Source organism: Pogoniulus pusillus, chromosome 31 (genome assembly GCF_015220805.1).
Source record: "Pogoniulus pusillus isolate bPogPus1 chromosome 31, bPogPus1.pri, whole genome shotgun sequence".
NCBI classification, from domain to species: Eukaryota; Metazoa; Chordata; class Aves; order Piciformes; family Lybiidae; genus Pogoniulus; species Pogoniulus pusillus.
In genome coordinates this window covers 4482006-4500816 of record NC_087294.1, presented here as the reverse complement: position 1 = coordinate 4500816, position 18811 = coordinate 4482006, and the positions used below count along the sequence as shown (strand labels likewise).

The following is an 18811-nucleotide window of genomic DNA, read 5'->3' as shown; positions in this document are numbered from 1 at the left end:
AAGACTACCAGTTCACATCTTGTGCTGCTGTCAAGCAACAGCTGAGGAATTACAAGACTCCTCTTTGAATAAGGTATCAGTCTCAACTACAAGAAAACCACACACACACAAAAAAAAAAGTCACATAAGAAAGCTTCAAGTGGGAACACCAGCAGTCAAAATTTGCACTGGTACAGCCACAAAGCACTTTGCTGGCATCTGCCTAGGCCAGACAGGGCACTCTCCATGTCAACACTGTTAGTAGTCAGCATCAAGGCAGCAGACTGCCAGTGTGGGGTGCCATATATAGGAACTTGCACCTGAGGTAAAGATGAGAGCTTGTCAAGGTAAACATGAGGGCTCATGGGGTACTCTCTCACCTGTGAGTCATAGTGAGCAGCACAGTGTATAGCAAGAGCACCCATACCTCCAAATGGGCAGCAAAGGTGTGCATATGCATATGTGTGTACCACTAGGACTTTTCAAACCACCTGTGTTTTCACTTATGGACTTCACAACCCAAATACCCAAAGCAGTAACCAGGCTTTAAAAGTGAGACTGCTGTACTTGGACAGTTACTCAGTACTCAGGGTTGCACACACCCTACAGCTTGTATCACTCCCTTAACTCTGAAGGAGTCATAATCTCAGCTCTAAGACAATAAGTGTGCTTCTGCAGTTTATATAATCCAGCATAAAGACCAATTTTCTAAGGCAGGAAAGCTGCTAGAATTTTTATTTATATATGTACATATATAAATATACATATATATATAGCCATGAACTCAGAATGCATCTGCTTTGAGAATGGTTTCTGCAGCACTTCAGGCCATTTCTACAAGATGGGCTACTGAGCCTTTCGAAGCAGCTCATCAGATTATGAATAAGCAGTCCATTATCCCTGTACAAGGATCCTCAAATGAATAATTAACTACTTTTTGATTTAAGGACAACTGAAAAGCTATCCTTAGTTTGAAAGTAATTAGAAAGGCCCATCCTTCACAGGAAGGGACTGTACTTACTTTAACCAGAAGCTGCTGCTGTGCTGTGTGAAACTATTTGTAATAAAACAGAATCTGAAGAGTGGCTTTATTTAAAAAGGGAGGTTACAGCTCAGTGGCTCTCCTGGTGAATGCACACACAAACACTTCTATCTTCAGAATGTGAAGAATCTGTCCTTTGGAAACACTGCCTGGCAAGAGAGGTTCATCTTTACGCACAACTACAAATCACAGAGTGAAGAGTTTTCTCTTCTCACTTTTCTGTGAAAGAGTAAACTGTGTGAGGGCTTTTCCTTGGCACAAAACCAGGAAAGAATTCTTTTTATAGTACCTTTGTGAGATGTGGATGGTTTATTCATACACAGGCCATTCAAAACATACACACAAGGAGCAGGAAGCTTACGGTCTCTGCAGAAACAAGAGGAAGAACCTGAAGAGTAGCTACGTCAGCTTCCCATTTTTCCATTACATTACCTGCTTTAACACAGAAGGAGCCTTTTGCATTCTCACTGAGTAGAAAATACACACCAAGCTGCCATGAGGTAATAAAAAGAACATGGAGTTTGTATAGAATAGAACCACTGAATGGTTTGGGCTGGAAAGGACCTTACAAGATCATCTAGCCCAACTCCCCTGCCATGGGCAAGGATTTTTTTTTACTAGGTCCCGTTGCTCAAAGCCCTCTCCAACCTGGCCTTGAATACTTTCAGGGATAGGATACCCACAACTCCATTAACTTACTTCTTCCACTACCATAACTGTACTTGGGACGTTGAGATGCTTGAGCGTGTCCAGAGAAGGGCGACGAGGCTGGGGAGAGGCCTTGAGCACAGCCCTACGAGGAGAGGCTGAGGGAGCTGGCATTGGTTAGCCTGGAGAAGAGGAGGCTCAGGGGAGACCTTATTGCTGTCTACAACTACCTGAGGGGTGGTTGTGGCCAGGAGGAGGTTGCTCTCTTCTCTCAGGTGGCCAGCACCAGAACAAGAGGACACAGCCTCAAGCTGTGCCAGGGGAAATTTAGGCTGGAGGTGAGGAGAAAGTTCTTCCCTGAGAGAGTCATTGGACACTGGAATGGGCTGCCTGGGGAGGTGGTGGAGTCGCTGTCCCTGGGGCTGTTGAAGGCAGGATTGGACGTGGCACTTGGTGCCATGGTCTGGCCTTGAGCTCTGTGGTAAAGGGTTGGACTTGATGATCTGTGAGGTCTCTTCCAACCCTGATGATACTGTGAAATGCTTTTAAGTCTTATAGAAATGGACCACAGGAATCAAGTAATGAGGAATTGGCTCACGCAGAGCTTACTGCTAGATTGGTGGCTGTGGAAGAGGCTGGGAATGGTCAGGCTGTAAGAGTGAAAGCCAATAGATTAACTCCTTCCCAGAAATGCTTATATACCAATGCATGGAGCATGGGGAATAAGCAGGAAGGGCTGGAGATCTGCATTAGGCTGAATAACTATAACTGCCATCACCAAGACATGGTGGGACAGCTCCCACGCCTGGAATGCTGTCATGGATGGCCAAGTACATTTCAGGAAAGACCAGCAAGAGAGCAACAACCCCACCTCATCTATCTGCAAGAACAACTGAAACGTGCTGAGTTCTATCTAAGGGGAGAGCCAGAGCAGGTTGAATGCTTGTGGGTGAGAATTAAGGGATGTGGGAAAGGAGATGAAATTGTTGTAGGGGTCTACTATCAACCACCAAAACTAAGAGGAAGATGTTGATGAGGCCTTCTACAGACAACTGGAGGTAGCCTCTAGAGCTAACTCCTTGGTACTCATGGGTGACTGCAATCACCCTGATATTTGCTGGGAAAATCACACAGCCAAGCACAACCAGTCCAAGAGGCTCCTGCAGTGTATCAATGATCACTTCTTGATGCAGGTAGTGGAGGAACCAACAAGGAAAGGTGCACTGCTGGACCTTGTATTAACTAATAAAGAGGGACTGATGAAGGACAGTAAAGTCAGGAACACCCTTGGGAACAGTGATCATGACATGGTGGAGTTCAGTATTCTAAAGGGTAGAATCAGAGCAGCAAGTAGAACTGAATCCCTGGATTTCTGCAGAGCTGACTTTGTGCCCTCCAGAGACATGCTTGCAGCAATCCCATGGGCTAAGGCTCTGGAGGGGAAAGGAGCCCAAGAAAATTGGCTAATTTTTAAAGACCACTTCCTCCAAGCCCAAGCTAGGTGTGCCCCCCTGAGTAAAAAACCAGGTAGACATGCCAGGAGACCTGCATGGCTGAGCAAGAGCTCCTGAAGGAAATCTCAGGGAAGAAAGAAACTTACAATTCATGGAAGAAGGGATTGGTCACTTGGGAGAACTACAGAAAAGTTGTCAGGGCATGTAGGAAGGCAACAAGGAAGGCCAAAACCATCTTGGAACTGAAACTGGCAAAGGAAGTAAAAGAGAACAAGAAAGGCTTCTTCAAAGCCATCAGTAGAAAAAGGAATAACAGGGAAGGTGTGGGCGCAGTGCTGAACGAGGAGGCAGCCTTGATAACTGAGGGTGCAGAGAAGGCAGAGGTGCTGAATGCCTTCTTTACTTCAGTCTTTACACCCAAGGCTGAACTCCCCTACATACTCCAGGAGAGGAAGCCTGGAGGAGGGAATGCTCCTCACTAGTCAGTGCAGACTGGGTTAGAGATCAATTGTGCAAACTGAACAATCACAAGTCCATGAGCCCTGATGAGATGCAGGCAAAGGTGCTGAGAGAACTGGCTGATGTTATTGCTCTGCCACTCTCCATCATCTTTGCCAAATGGTGGCAGACAGGAGAGGTGCCTGAGGGCTGGAGGAGAGCCAATGTCACTCCAGTCTTCAAAAAAGGGCAAGAGAGAGGTTCCAGGGAACTACAGACCAGTCAGCCTCACCTCCATCCTTGGAAAGATGATGGAGCAGCTCCTGTTGGAGGGCATCTCAAGGCACTTGGAAGAGAAGAAGGTTATCAGGAGTAGTCAGCATGGATTTACCAAGAGGAAGTCATGCTTGACTAACCTGAGAGCATTCTATGATGCCATAACTGAATGGAGACCACGGGATGTAGTCTACTCTGACCCTAGCAAGGCCTTTGACACTGTCTCCCATGATATTCTAGTAAGCAAGCTCAGGAAGTATAGGATGGAAGAACAGACAGTGAGGTGGGTTAGGAACTGGTTACAAGATAGAGTTCAAAGAGTGGTGATCACTGATGCCAGGTCCAGCTGGAGAGCTGTGACCAGTGGAGCCCCCCAGGGATCAGTGCTGGGGCCAGTCCTGTTCAACATCATCAATGACATTGATGAAGACACAGAGCAAGTTTGCTGATGACACCAAGCTGGGAGGCTTGGATGATACAGCTGAAGGCTGTGTGGCCATCCAGAGAGACCTGGGCAGACTGAGAGCTGGGCACAGAGGAACCAGATGAGGTTCAACAAGGACAAGTGCAGAGTCGTGCATCTGGGGAGGAACAGTAAACTGCACCAGTACAGGCTAGGAGGTGATCTGCTGGAAAGCAGCCCTGTGGAGAAGGCCCTGGGGGTCCTAGTGGGTGGGTAACAAGTTACTCATGGCACAGCAATGTGCTCTTGTGGCCAAGTAGGCCAATGGGATCCTGGGGTGTATTAGGAGTGTGTCCAGCAGATCAAGGGAGGTTCTCCTTCCCCTCTACTCTGCTCCAGTGAGACCTCATCTTGAATACTGTGTTCAGTTTTGGGCTCCCCAGTTGAAGAGGGATGGGGATCTGCTGGAGGGGGTCCGGTGGAGGGCTACAAGGATGACTAGGGTACTGGAGGCCATGCCTTATGGGAAGAGGCTGAGTGACCTGGGACTTTTTAGTCTGGACAAGAGAAGCCTGAGAGGGGATTTAATAAATGTTTATAAACACCTGAGGGCTTGTCAGGAGTCAGGGGACAGGCTCTTCTCAGTTGCTCCCTGTGATAGGACAGGGTGCAGTAGGTGCAAGTTGCAGCACAAGAGGCTCCACCTCAACATAAGGGGGAACTTCATTACTGTGAGAGTCACAGAGCATAGGAACAGGCTCCCCAGGGAGGTTGTGGAGTCTCCTTCTCTAGAGGCTTTCAAGGCCTGTCTGGATGCATTCCTCTGTGTGCTAGATTACGTGGTCCTGCTCTGGCAGTGGGGTTGGACTCGATGACCTCCTTGGGTCCGTTCCAAACCGTAACATCCTGTGATCCTGTAAGAACTTTGTTGAAGTCCATCTAAATCTACCTCCTCATAGTTAAAAAACATTACCCCAGGTGCTGTCACTGTAAGTTCCATTTACACAGTGAAAGACAGTAACATGATTCCCCACTCTGCAGGACGAACTCCAGTCTCTGTGCACGCGTGTATGTACTTCTAGGTAACTTTACAGAAGTTGATACTTGAAAACTGCTCTTTCAAAGTAGTAAATCAAGGTCAGTATTCTGTCAGGAATTGAACTCAGAGACAGCAAACACTTTGAGTTTTTCCAGTATCTGCTTTTTCTATCCTGATGAGAATCATCCATTTTGGGGTACTTTCTGTTGCAAAAGCAGAAGAATTATTGAGTATTTTAAGTGAAAGCACAGCATGGGTATAGTGTGAGATATACTTATGAATTCCATCACAAATACTATTTCCACTATGCAAGGAAAACACAGATCTTTGTCAAGAGTACTACTTTGCAATCAATGAAGAGCAAAAACCAGTTCAGGCTAAACTCTCTTTTCTGCTTCCAACACATGACAAGAAATCCTTTACTGTGCAAGAAATAAAGTGCTGAAGTCCCAAACACACAGTTCCAGTAACAGCAAGAAAACAAGCAAAACCACATCTCAGATATTATTTTGCAACAAGATCTGCAATTTGTTTCAGTGAAAGGATATCTTGCAGGACTGTCCTTCAGGGCATTGAGGAACCCTGTTTGTTGAGAACCTGTAGAAACAGAATCCAAAATTACCAGGTGAGTAAGAAACTGGACCACAAGCTGCTTTCACTGTAGTTGACAAAATTACTATTTGGTAACAATAAAGTAATCATAAAATGCATTGACTAATATTAATCTGCAGTTGTTAATAATAGATAATACTAAGAATGTTAACCTGATGTTGTCAAGCAGCAGCAAAAGCAGAAAAAAACTGGAGTAAGTTATGAGCCCTATGACCTGCAGGACTTTCTCAGTCATGTCAAACTGATGTGCACAAACTTTCCCATAAACAAGGTTTTTGATTAACCCTGTTCTTTTCAGATATAACATGGAAACAACAAAAATATTATAAACTGCTTTTTCATGTTGAAATTGCACTTTTCAAAGTCATCTTTTCACTTAAAAAATATATTCTATAAATTCAGATCTCTCAACTTTCTCTCCTGTTTTGGAAGCAGCCAAATTTCTCCAGAATATAATCCAGGTCCTACTGCACCTGCACAAATGGTTTCTCTAAGGCTCCTGTTGCCTCTAGGCACGTGACAGAATTATCTACCAGCTGTGAAGAGACCAAGAGCAGTATGATCCAATGAATTTGAAATGCAGAAGCATCCATATGGTTTCCACAACCATGAGATACTACTCAAAAAGGGTAATTTGACAATTTGCTGATTACAGTGAGTGAATTAATTTGTAGAAATTGGCTCAATGTCACATAGCTATAGGCACATAGCATTTTACTGTATAATTTAAATGCTTTAAATGCATCAGACTGAAAGTCTTTCCCACACCAAAGATTTCCCCCTTAGCTAAACTCATTTGAAGAATTTTATGAAGACAGAGAAATCTTGTCTTTAAAACAGGAAAAAAAATTCCTATGTGTGTGTATACACATACATATTCTCTAATCCTGTATGGCCAATTTTACTGCTTGCCATTTAAAAGAAAAAGCTACTTACCTTCTATTTCTGAGCCTTTTCAAACTCCCAACACTAATTTTTAGCCTTAAGGCACAAGACCAATGAACCTCCCCTACCATCTATTTTTAGGATCCTCAATGGCAATGGCAGCAGGTAGGTGTGATCGCTATTCCCTCCTGCTGGTCACAATCTTCCAAGCAGTTCCAAGTGCACAGAAAAGGAAGATTCCTCACTGCAACAAACAGCTGATATATTGATGCCCCAAACAAAGCTGAGTAATTGTGAAGAGAGAAACTACTCTTGAAAATTTGTTAAGCCTGGGGAGACAGAAGAAAGTCTCAGTGTCTCTAAAGCCTCTGACTAACAAATTCATTACATTTTCTTTAGTAATATTCTGTGCACATATGCTTAATCCTGGAAAGAAGAAATTTCCAATGAATGCTTCAGAAAGTCACAGAAGACAAACAAAAAAATCTTAAGAAGTATCTCACATCTCCTTACCACTTAGGCTCACCAAAAAAATGCCACTTTGCAAGGTATATTTTAAAAATTATATATATATATATATAATGGTGTAAATTAAGAGGCATTAAAAAAAAAGCCCAAAGAGGTTTCCTATATATAAAGTCATAGAAGAAACTTCCCTACCAGGATGAACCAAAAGGATTTCCATCCCCCTTACCTTCACATCAGTGCCTATAAGTTCCTACAAATATACCTATAATAAAGTGTTGCTGAAGGTAATCTTGTGAGGATTGTCTTCATAAAAACTAGCAACAGAATTTGACTGAGTCACCAGGACTTGTCTAGAATCAAGACTTTTGCCTGGACATATAGATGATTTGAAACACTTCAGGAAAATCAGTCTTGGTTCTAAAACCAGACTATATTCAAACTCACTAACACAAAGCAGTCTACGCCCAATGCAGTAGCTCAGATTAGGATTCCCGGTTCCCTATTTACTGGCTAGCACCACCTGAAGGACTGCAGGGCTGCAAAACAGAACGAAAATGGTTGTGGTAAGTATTAGAAAGGTAGAACTGAGGACACCTGGAAGCACGGTAGGCACAAGGAGACTGATCAACACTTCAAGAAAACCTTCTTTGTAAAGAGCTTTTTTTGGATACAGCCAAGTACATTGTAGTCATATTTATAGTAGATAAACTTTAAAGCTGGGCTTGAAGCTCAAATGCAGCAAATAAACATCAGGGAATGAATCACAATTCATACCTGCTCCCATTGCCTTTGAGGACCAACCCATTTTTAAAACTAAGGAGCTCTTTCCTGTCTCATCCAAGGTAGATAAACCTCCATGTCAAGATTATTTTACAGATGATATACTTAAGCAATTCAGAATTGAACATTTACTGTATGTTATCTGTAACATTCATACAATGCTAAAGTGTTTCTCAACTACACAAAGGCACAATGAATTTCTCTGCTCTTTTTCTAATTCATATTTAGAATTAGGTATGAACACTGTAAAGCTAAAATCCATTGGATAAATCTACTTGACAGAGAACATGGAACATTGGCATAAAATTGGTAATTCATATGCAGAAAATTAATGGGAAAAAATAGTACTGTAGCCTTTGTAAAATAAAGGCAGGAGTAGCTTTGTATTGTCAGACTGGTAATATTTTCAAGTACTGAATTCCAGCAAAGTAAGGTACCAGGAAAAAAAACCAAACCCACACTTTCTTCTCCTTACACATAAAAGGTATCTATGACCAAATGAACTTCAAGGATATAAGTATCAATGGAAACTGGTCTCTTCCCAATAGTTACTTTTCCCCTCTTAAAATAATATGTACCTCTTATCTCTGCTCTTTCAACTGGTATTAGAAATGCTGTATCTGGCAGAGAGCACAACATCTTGATGCAGACACTCTCAAAATTAGGTGCTTCTAGTTCTAGCCTACGTGCTAGATTTTTGTGTTGTAGGAGAGCTGCTCAGAGCTCCTACCCTTTTGCGAAACACAAACAGGAGGAGGAGCTCTGTTTTCGAAATACAAATTTTCTCTAGACAGTGTAAGCAGCTTAGGAAACTGAGCACAAACTTTCACATGTTTCAAGAAAATATTCTCTAAAAATTGCCATTGCCAAGTCAGCTTTATAAATGAGTCACAAACTTCAATTGTTACTTGTATTCAGTTTCTATTGTAATATAGAACACAAATAAGTACAAAATTATTAAAGACTCTTCAAGGCAATATCCTATTATAATTAGTGAAAAGAACACTCTTAAGCTTCCTAGTGATGGTGAGTTAAAAAAAACACCACAACAACATATAAAAAGTCTTTGAAGACAAAGAATGTAACCTATCATGGTAAGTTAGAACATCATCATCATATAGGAGATAACAAATTGTACGTGAAAAAACCCTCAGAAGAGTCCTCAAACTCAATCCAGAACACAAATCAAACTCATGAATATCCCATCTTTCTATGTCTTGTCCAATTGACCCTTTTATGAATTGTGTTACTTCTAGAATGTCTATGCAAATGAAAGTAACATGTTAAAAAGAGGTAGAAAAGAAGTGAAACTAAACAGCAAGCAATAAAGAAAGTAGAACAGCTCCAATCTTTTTCCTAGTCATTTACCTGCTAGTTTGGATGGCAAATGACTCCATGCTCACAATCAAAAAAAAGGCACACACAAGTTCTTTGGGAAAGTTATACTTCCTGTATACTTAGACATGTGCTGCTTTTCCAAGGGATTTTTTTTCTCCTTTTATGGATAATTAAGAGAAGTGAACAATGTGTTAAGATAAAGCCAACGCTAGAGCAATGAATACCAGAACCTGGGTCTACTCTAGGCCAGAAAGGCACCCACTGGGAATTGTGAAGCTTCAAGAGAAAAGGGCAAACAAATAAATAAATAAATCCTGAATGATCAAAAGATTAACTTAAAAGTAAAAAACTCAAGCAAATGGCTACATACGTAATCTGATTTCACCAGCATACTTACGAAGGATGACGTGGGTGATAACGAATGCAAATATAAAGACTGTCAGAAAGGACAGAGATAAAATAAACATATAAAAAAATCTGTAGTTTCTTTTCCCCACACAGTTGCCTACCCAGGGACAGTGGTGATCAAACCGTTCTGAAATGAGAGGTAGAAGAAAACAAAAAAATGGAAACCAATTAATAAGATGCTGTTCACTTGGGAAAAAAACCCTACCTGAACTCTGTATTCAAACTCAGGATTTAATTGGCATTTGCAATTTAGCCACAGATAAACTCTTACTTAGAATGGAAAAAAAAAAGGAAAGAAAAATAAAGAATATTTTAATGAAACCTTACAGCTTCTAGAGAAACCAAAGCATGGCTGAGGTGAGCTCCTGTTAGACTAAGAGCATTACTATTCTCAGCAGGAGCAGGGAGGTCATTCTGCCCCTGTACTCAGCACTGGTTAGACCACACCTTGAGTGCTGTGTTCAGTTCTGGGCCCCCCAGTTTAGGAGGGACATTGAGATGCTTGAGCGTGTCCAGAGAAGGGCGACGAGGCTGGGGAGAGGCCTTGAGCACAGCCCTACGAGGAGAGGCTGAGGGAGCTGGGATTGGTTAGCCTGGAGAAGAGGAGGCTCAGGGCAGACCTTATTGCTGTCTACAACTACCTGAGGGGAGGTTGTGGCCAGGAGGAGGTTGCTCTCTTCTCTCAGGTGGCCAGCACCAGAACAAGAGGACACAGCCTCAGGCTGTGCCAGGGGAGATTTAGGCTGGAGGTGAGGAGAAAGTTCTTCACTGAGAGAGTCATTGGACACTGCCTGGGGAGGTGGTGGAGTCGCCATCCCTGGAGCTGTTCAAGGCAGGATTGGACGTGGCACTTGGTGCCATGGTCTGGCCTTGAGCTCTGTGCTAAAGGGTTGGACTTGTTGATCTGTGAGGTCTCTTCCAATCCTGATAATACTGTGATACTATGATAAATTGTGAAGCCAGACCAATGAGGTCCTATTTTTCCACTGTCACAACAAGTGGTACCAACTCAACTGTATCTCAGATTTGCAAAAGGGGCTTTTTTCTTCCAGTCACTCTTCTACCAAAAACTGGAGGATTTGATGTTGTTTTATTTATATCTGTTATGATCACACCTCTGACTTATGTCTACTATCATCTCATCCATCCATTATGGTATATAAAATATTTATACCCTCCCACTTCCTTTTAGTGCATCACTCCACACAGTCTCCATTTCAGAGCACTCTCGCGGTTGGCGCAGTGGTACTAAACCACTAAAAATAGGAAAATCATTCACAACCATTTTTCAAATGTTAAAATTCAGACAGTCTTTGCTTCTACTACTTATGGTTTGGGGGTTGGTTGTTCTGTGAGGTTTTCTAAGCAAACTATTCCATCTTGCAGGAATTCTCTGTAAACCATACAAACTGGTAGCTGTCACCTGACTGCTCTGTCACCCTGTATTGCTGAATGGCAGGATTCCATGTAAAGCAGAAAAAACAAATCTCACTTGGGATCTTCTGACTACATCAAGAGATCTGCCTCTGCTAGTCACTAATGCCAACCTTCAAACAATAAATGTTAACTTTGAATGCTGTCCATGACACCAGTTTATGTATTGCTGATTTACAGGATCAGCACAAGGGACACAAACTTGTCTTTTACTTGTGTATAAAGCACAAGAAGAGCAAGCAAAATAATAACAGATCTAGGATAAAACACACCAAGGTAAGGCACCAAACTGTTAGCATGTGAGGCTAACTCCAGTGATTAGGAAGGATGCATCACTGATTGCCCGGGGAGGTGGTGGAGTCACCATCCCCGGAGCTGTTCAAGGCAGGATTGGACATGGCACTTGGTGCCATGGTCTAGCCTTGAGCTCTGTGGTAAAGGGTTGGACTTGATGATCTATGAGGTCTCTTCCAACCTTGGTGATACTGTGATGCTTTACCATCACCCAGGCCTGCAGTGGCTGGTGAGCCCTGCTTACAGCAAGGATTTGGAGAATCCTTTCCCAGCAACTAGAAGGGCCTACACAGTGTGCCCACTCGTATGTGAGGTCTCTAAAGTTGCTGCAAGAGGCTCCAGCTTTTTATATTGCTGAATAAACAAGTTTACCTGACTTGAAATGCAGACAGATCTGATTTCATCTCCCTCTTGGATTCCCCCACAGCCTGGCTCAGGGAGAAACCAAGAGGATTGTCTTTATCTATTTGCCTTTGACTACACATTATGTCATAAGGCTGGACATCTCACTGCATGGCCTTGATGGTCTGCCTCTGAACAAGGAAAGTTGAATACATTCCTGCAACATTTCATCCTCACCAGTGATTATATTTCATATAAACTACATCTTTCATTAATAATAATGCCTATTTCACTAACGAGCACATGTATTTTGCTAATGATCAGATACTAGTAATCAATCATAAGCAGTCATTCACTATTTTTAATCACATTCAGTCCTTTGATTATGTTTATGAGTGATATAAGACAAAGGGCTGTAATCAATCATAAGCAGCCATTAACTAGCTGGCATTCAATAGCTCCAAGTGCAGGGTGCTGCACTTTGGCCACAGCAACCCCATGCAGAGATACAGGCTGGGGTCGGAGTGGCTGGAGAGCAGCCAGACAGAGAGGGATCTGGGGGTGCTGATTGATACCTGCCTGAACATGAGCCAGCAGTGTGCCCAGGTGGCCAAGAGAGCCAGTGGCATCCTGGCCTGCATCAGGAATGGTGTGGTCAGCAGGAGCAGGGAGGTCATTCTGCCCTTGTACTCTGCACTGGTTAGACCTCACCTCGAGTGCTGTGTTCAGTTCTGCCCCCCTCCCCCTGGTTTAGGAGGGACATTGAGATGCTTGAGTGTGTCCAGAGAAGGGCGACAAGGCTGGGGAGAGGCCTTGAGCACAGCCCTACGAGGAGAGGCTGAGGGAGCTGGGATTGGTTAGCCTGGAGAAGAGGAGGCTCAGGGCAGACCTTATTGCTGTCTACAACTACCTGAGGGGTGGTTGTGGCCAGGAGGAGGTTGCTCTCTTCTCTCAGGTGGCCAGCACCAGAACGAGAGGACACAGCCTCAGGCTGTGCCAGGGGAAATTTAGGCTGGAGGTGAGGAGAAAGTTCTTCCCTGAGAGAGTCATTGGACACTGGAATGGGCTGCCCGGGGAGGTGGTGGAGTCGCCGTCCCTGGAGCTGTTGAAGGCAGGATTGGACGTGGCACTTGGTGCCATGGTCTAGCCTTGAGCTCTGTGGTAAAGGGTTGGACTTGATGATCTGTGAGGTCTCTTCCAACCCTGATGATACTGTGATACTATTTTCCCTACATACCCTTGGCACTATGGCCTCTCATGTTTACTAAATCAAAAGCATTCTCTCCCTGTGAAATTAACTCACTCATGAAATAGGAAAGGCCAGGCTGAGTGAGTGTTCCAAACATGGGGGGGAAATGCCTCAATGCTGGAATGCAGCAGAGGGAACAATTTCCTCTGCTTCTCCTCAGGTGGTCTAGACCACCCCTCTCCATCCCAGTTTGATGAGCAATAGGAACAGAGGTATCGTCAGGAAGCAAGCTGGCGTTTCCTCATGTTCCTTCAGAAAGAGTACACTGTCAGAATTTCAACTTTTGGAATCAAATCTGAGATCATGAGTCTGATGCTCTCATGCTCTCTTACTCTCTGATCCTTGTCCAAATTCTGTTTTTTTTTCTGTGACTCTTTTGCCTCCACTTACATACGATGTCAAACTATCTGCAATTCCACAAGAAATGCAAACTATAAATGTAAGTCCTTAAACCCTATGTTTAAAAGGCACAGCTGTCCAAGCACACCAGTTTAAGTTTATTTTAGCTCTGGCTATCTAGGTTGAAGAACTGCATTCTTTAAAAAAAGCAAAAGCAACATGCACAACAGATTTCTGAATTGAACAGACGTTTAAAAATGGTTTTGTGTGATGGTTTGGGTGTTACCCACCTGCCCCTTCCCTCCCCCACTTTGGAAATCACCCAGACTAGACTCAGCTGGCTCTGGAAATTTAATGAAGCTTATAGTTACAACTAGCACAATATACAAGCAGATATTTACAGTATATACAGTGATAGACAGAAATAGACAAGGGAAAAGGGAATACAGAAACACAACAGCCCTCCCAGAAACCTGAGTCCCCAGGAGGGGCTCCCAACCGCCCTTCCACCTTCTCCCACCCCTCTACCTTACCCCAGATGTTGCCTTGTGCCCCAAGCAAGAATGGAGGTTGGCTTGGGTGGGGTTAGGAAGCAGGTAGATTAATCAGGGAGATGGAGGGTGAGGTTAGAGAGAAAAGTGGAGCTCAGAGCTCAGGCAAAGAGCGACTCCCTTATCTATGTTTGGACTCTTGTTCTTATACATCTCAGCAAGCCTATGAGTGAAGTAGACATCACCCTTATTTCTCTTTCATAGCCTGTAATCTAATCCTCCTCACCAAAACATTCTAGCTAACTTCAAACTAGTGCATTTTGCATGACAGCTGCTCCAACTACATGTCTCTGCCATAAATCTGTTTCACATTCCAGTGGGACTCTTCTAGGTGAAGTTACTGAACTTTCTTAAAATAAAGCTTCAGAAATACATTGATTTAACGAGTGCTGCTAAGAATACAAAGAACTAAACTCTCTGGTATCTAAGAGTAAGCAATACTACCTTTGTTCAGAGTAATACAGTTGCATTCCCAAAGTAAGATGACACTGCATTTGAAGAGTACTTATTTGTGCTTCTGAAGGAGTCCTTACATTCCAGTAAACACTTTAGTTGATGGGTGCTTAATACAACATATAAGCAAATAACACAATGAAAAATACACTTACAGGGCCTTTAAAATAGCATATTCTTAGAGTACTCTTGTACCCTGTTGCTTAAGTAAAAAAAATAAACAAATCATGACATGTTTTTGGGAGACTAATACGTACATACATTCGTTCTCCTCTATGTTGACACAGCAGAAATCAAATTATAAAGCCAGTTTTTAGCCATGAAACTGTATTTAAATATATGCAGACATCTATTTGATAGATTCAGATAAATATACACACACCCTCTTACCCATAAACAGACATCCATGTACAGATATATAATTCTTCCTAAAGACTGACAGCATTTTTAACCTATTTGGCATTCCAATCGTTGTCTTCAAAGTTTATTGGTAAACTGAAATGTTTTGCTGAATACCTCACTTTCATTAATCATTGTGAAGATAAGTACCTACATAAGATATTTGTAAGACAGAAATGGGCAGGAAAGGCTGCATATGAAAAAAACCACAGCCAAGTAACAGATTTATACCACGCAGAAACTTTTAACACTGTTAGAAAATGAAAAGTCTCTCAAATCTAGAGTTGCTTATTCCTCCTTAGAAAATACCATGGCTTATTGAGTGTTAAGGAAAAAACACAGTATCTTAAAGGTTCATCTTTGGCACTCCAGATGCCTGCAAACTGAGCAACTAATGAATGGTAAAAGAAAGATCTAATTACAGAATCACAGAATGTTAGGGTTTGGAAGAGATCTCGAAGGATCATTTAGTCCAACCTCCCTGATTTACCTTCACTGAGAAACGAAGAACTTCTGATGGTGAGAAAATCTGGGGCATTCTGGCCCTCATAAGCTTAAAATGCAGAGCAAGTGTGAATTTCACAGTATCACCAAGGTTGGAAGAGACCTCACAGATCATCAAGTCCAACCCTTTCCCCTGTCCTCTTGTTCTGGTGCTGGCCACCTGAGAGAAGAGAGCAACCTCCTCCTGGCCACAACCACCCCTCAGGTAGTTGTAGACAGCAATAAGGTCTCCCCTGAGCCTCCTCTTCTCCAGGCTAACCAATCCCAGCTCCCTCAGCCTCTCCTCGTAGGGCTGTGCTCAAGGCCTCTCCCCAGCCTCATCGCCCTTCTCTGGACACGCTCAAGCATCTCAATGTCTCTCCTAAACTGGGGGGCCCAGAACTGAACACAGGACTCAAGGTGTGGTCTAACCAGTGCAGAGTACAGGGGCAGAATGACCTCCCTGCTCCTGCTGGCCACACCATTCCTGATGCAGGCCAGGATGCCACTGGCTCTCTTGGCCACCTGGGCACACTGCTGGCTCATCTTCAGCCTACTATCAATCAGCACCCCCAGATCCCTCTCTGTTTGGCTGCTCTCCAGACACTCCGACCCCAGCCTGTATCTCTGCATGGGGTTGTTGTGGCTAAAGTGCAGAATCCTGCACTTGGCCTTGTTAAATGTCATCCTCTTGGCCACTGCCCACCCATCCAGCCTGTCAAGATCCCTCTGCAGGGCTCTCCTACCCTCCAACAGATCCCTTGATTATTATGAAAAAATAACAGACTGTTGAGAGGTAATGACTGCAATTCTGGTTTAAATATATAAGGTAGAGTTAATGTGCTGCTGCATTTGATCATATGCTTTTAAGAAGGTTAATATAAAAACGTTAGAGGCAAATTAAGAGAATGTAAACTATTGCTAATAAAAAGTACATCAGAAGTCTTAATGTGGGACAAAGAAAACTACATAGGCTGAAGTTTGTCTGCAGAACCATCCCACAGATGTTGTGATAGATCATCCTGCTGCACTCAATTCTAAGCAAAAGCAGCACAGTATTTGCCTTCAGGATCCACCCAGTCGATAACTACTGTTCCAGCAGATGGCCCAGCTTCTCCTGGCTTGGCAGTGCTGTGAACAGTCTCTTGCCTGTGTGTTTGTGGCTCTTCATGCTTTGGCTAATCCTGCTGTTCATTTCACCCTGTGGGGAGCTGGTCGACAGCTAAACTTAAAACTATGGTTAATTTTCCATTACCTAACTCTCCAGAATAGCTCACCACAATATCAGACAAACACCAAAGCTGACCTAAGTGAAGTAGTGAAAGCACACTACAGGAGAAGGGATGAAATGATCCTTTCAGAAGCAGCCAAGTGTTAATTAGTTGCAATGCCATCTTTGTCACCAGTTAACACTTATCAGAACTGCAGCACAAATCTAGTTCTGATTAATTTTTTGGAGTCCAAGAACAAAAGCTGAGGCCAACAAGAAAAAATGCAGAGAATATGTGTGAACACTTTATAAAGTGAAATATCAACAAAAAGATCAGTAAATGGAGACTCAAAATGCTGCTGTAAAAACCAAAGACACCTCAAGAGTTGTCAGCAACCCTCAAACACTGACTTTATTTTACTAGTCTTTCCCAAGTCATCAGCAAGTTTAAATGTGTATAACTTCTGAGCAGATGCAAAGGGTGAAGCTTCACAAAATAACTGCAAAAGTCCAAAACTTAGTAGCAGTGAAGAGATGACCACATGCTGCCTTTCCTGTCACTTATCCCACTTCCTTCTTTCATTGTCTAAGTCACTGCTGAGTTAGGTCAGTTCCCTGAACTGGCAGAAAAGAAAAAATGCAATTATTTTGTTAATTGCTTAGTGAGAAAAACTGACTTATCAGTGCTGTGTGTTACTAAGGACTGTGTGAACAGGCACAAAGGAAAGAATCACACAAGCAGAGGAAAAAAACCAAGAGCACAGGATGAAGCTCAGATACTGCCTCTTTGGAAGCAGCACACTGTCAGCATGACTCACTGTTCTCATTAACACTCACCTAACAATATTATCTGCTAACTGGATGGCAGAAGAACATACAAGCTACATCATACTTCACACATTTCTTGGGTTTAACCTTCTCTGAAACATTTACATTTAAAAGCTTGCTTAAGAAACATTAGATGCTGGATAGCTCAGATAAAAACAAAACTGAAAGCAATTCCCATGTTCTTAAGCAATGGTCTTACAGATGGAGAGTATTTCCTTCAGAAGACACACCACCAAAGCACACATCTTGCTGCTCAGAACCATCAAATTTCTACTTTTTCACATCACAGCAGGAAGGCTCTTAAATCTTTGAATGTTCAGCTTCCATTTTTTAATCACTAATCACTGCACTCCAGGCAATCATGTATGAAATGACCCCAGTGCTTTACTTCCTCTTTCAAAAGACTTAATTGAAGCTTTATAATTTATGAGGAACTAAAGAAGCATTTTAACATGGAACATTTGTAGGCCAGTTTAGTCCTTCAGCTTCCTTGCATCTGTTTGCACTGTGCTCTCAGAAACATTATTATTTATGAGATGCTTCCTTTTAACTTTGCTCAACTGGATCACTGCATGCCAACATACATTTTCTAATGCTGAATGTGAAAGCAAGTCTGAAAAAAAAAAAGTTGCAGAAATATCTAGGTCACATTATTAAGAGATTCCAATGAACAGGAGTTAGAAACCACTTGGTAATTGTTCCATGCCATTCAAGTAAAGTGTAAAGCCTAAAGACACAAACCTAAGGCATTCACCAACTGTCAGCACCTTTAACACATGCACACACGCATCCCAGGACTAGGAGCAGTCAACAGCTCTCTCCTGGTTTCACTTAGACCAGAACTAATTCTGTTCAGTGATTTTACTTTTCAGCTCAGCCTCTTAAGTAACTGAGCTTTCTGTAACTAATGGCCTGTTTTCACTGATAGCTGTCTGCTTCTGCTTCTGACAACGTTCAATGCTTGTAAGTCAACAGAGGTTTTCCTGCTCTCTACTCTGACCTGGTGAGGCTGCATCTGGAGTACTGGGTTCAGTTCTGGGCCCTCCAGTTCAAGAAGGAACTAGAACTGCTTGAGAAAGTCCAGTGCAGAGGCACAAATATGATGAAGGGAATGGAACATTGCTCTTGAGTAGAGCCTGAGGGAACTGGAGATCTTTAGCTTGGAGAAAAGCAGACTGAGAGGTGACCTAATCAACGGCTATAAATACGTAAAGTGCCAGGGGGATGGAGCCAGGCTCTGCTGGGTGATGCCCGATGACAGAACAAGGGACAATGGGGGGAAGGTGAGGCAGAGGAAGTTTCATATAAACATGAGGAGGAATTTCTTCCCTGTGAGGGTGACAGAACACTGGAACAGGATGCCCAGTAGGACTGTGGAATCTCCCTCTGGAGATATTCAGAACCCACCTGGATGCATTCCTGTGTGATCTTGCTTTGGCAGGGGGGCTGGACTGGATGA

General features: G+C 43.0%; 1 protein-coding gene across 3 annotated transcripts in view; it reads right to left on the bottom strand.

The window, feature by feature from the left end:
* Nucleotides 1-18811, bottom strand: part of ZDHHC14 (zinc finger DHHC-type palmitoyltransferase 14) — a 121994-nt gene that overhangs the window by 20549 nt on the left and 82634 nt on the right. For 2 of the 3 annotated variants that reach the window (XM_064169108.1, XM_064169109.1), the window contains exons 4-5: nucleotides 9760-9897; nucleotides 5828-5876 (exon numbers count right to left, since the gene is read on the bottom strand). In XM_064169108.1, coding sequence (XP_064025178.1) covers nucleotides 5828-5876; nucleotides 9760-9897 — 187 coding nt within the window. The remainder of the gene's footprint in view (nucleotides 1-5827; nucleotides 5877-9759; nucleotides 9898-18811) is intronic. The other variant, XM_064169111.1, reaches the window with a different exon arrangement.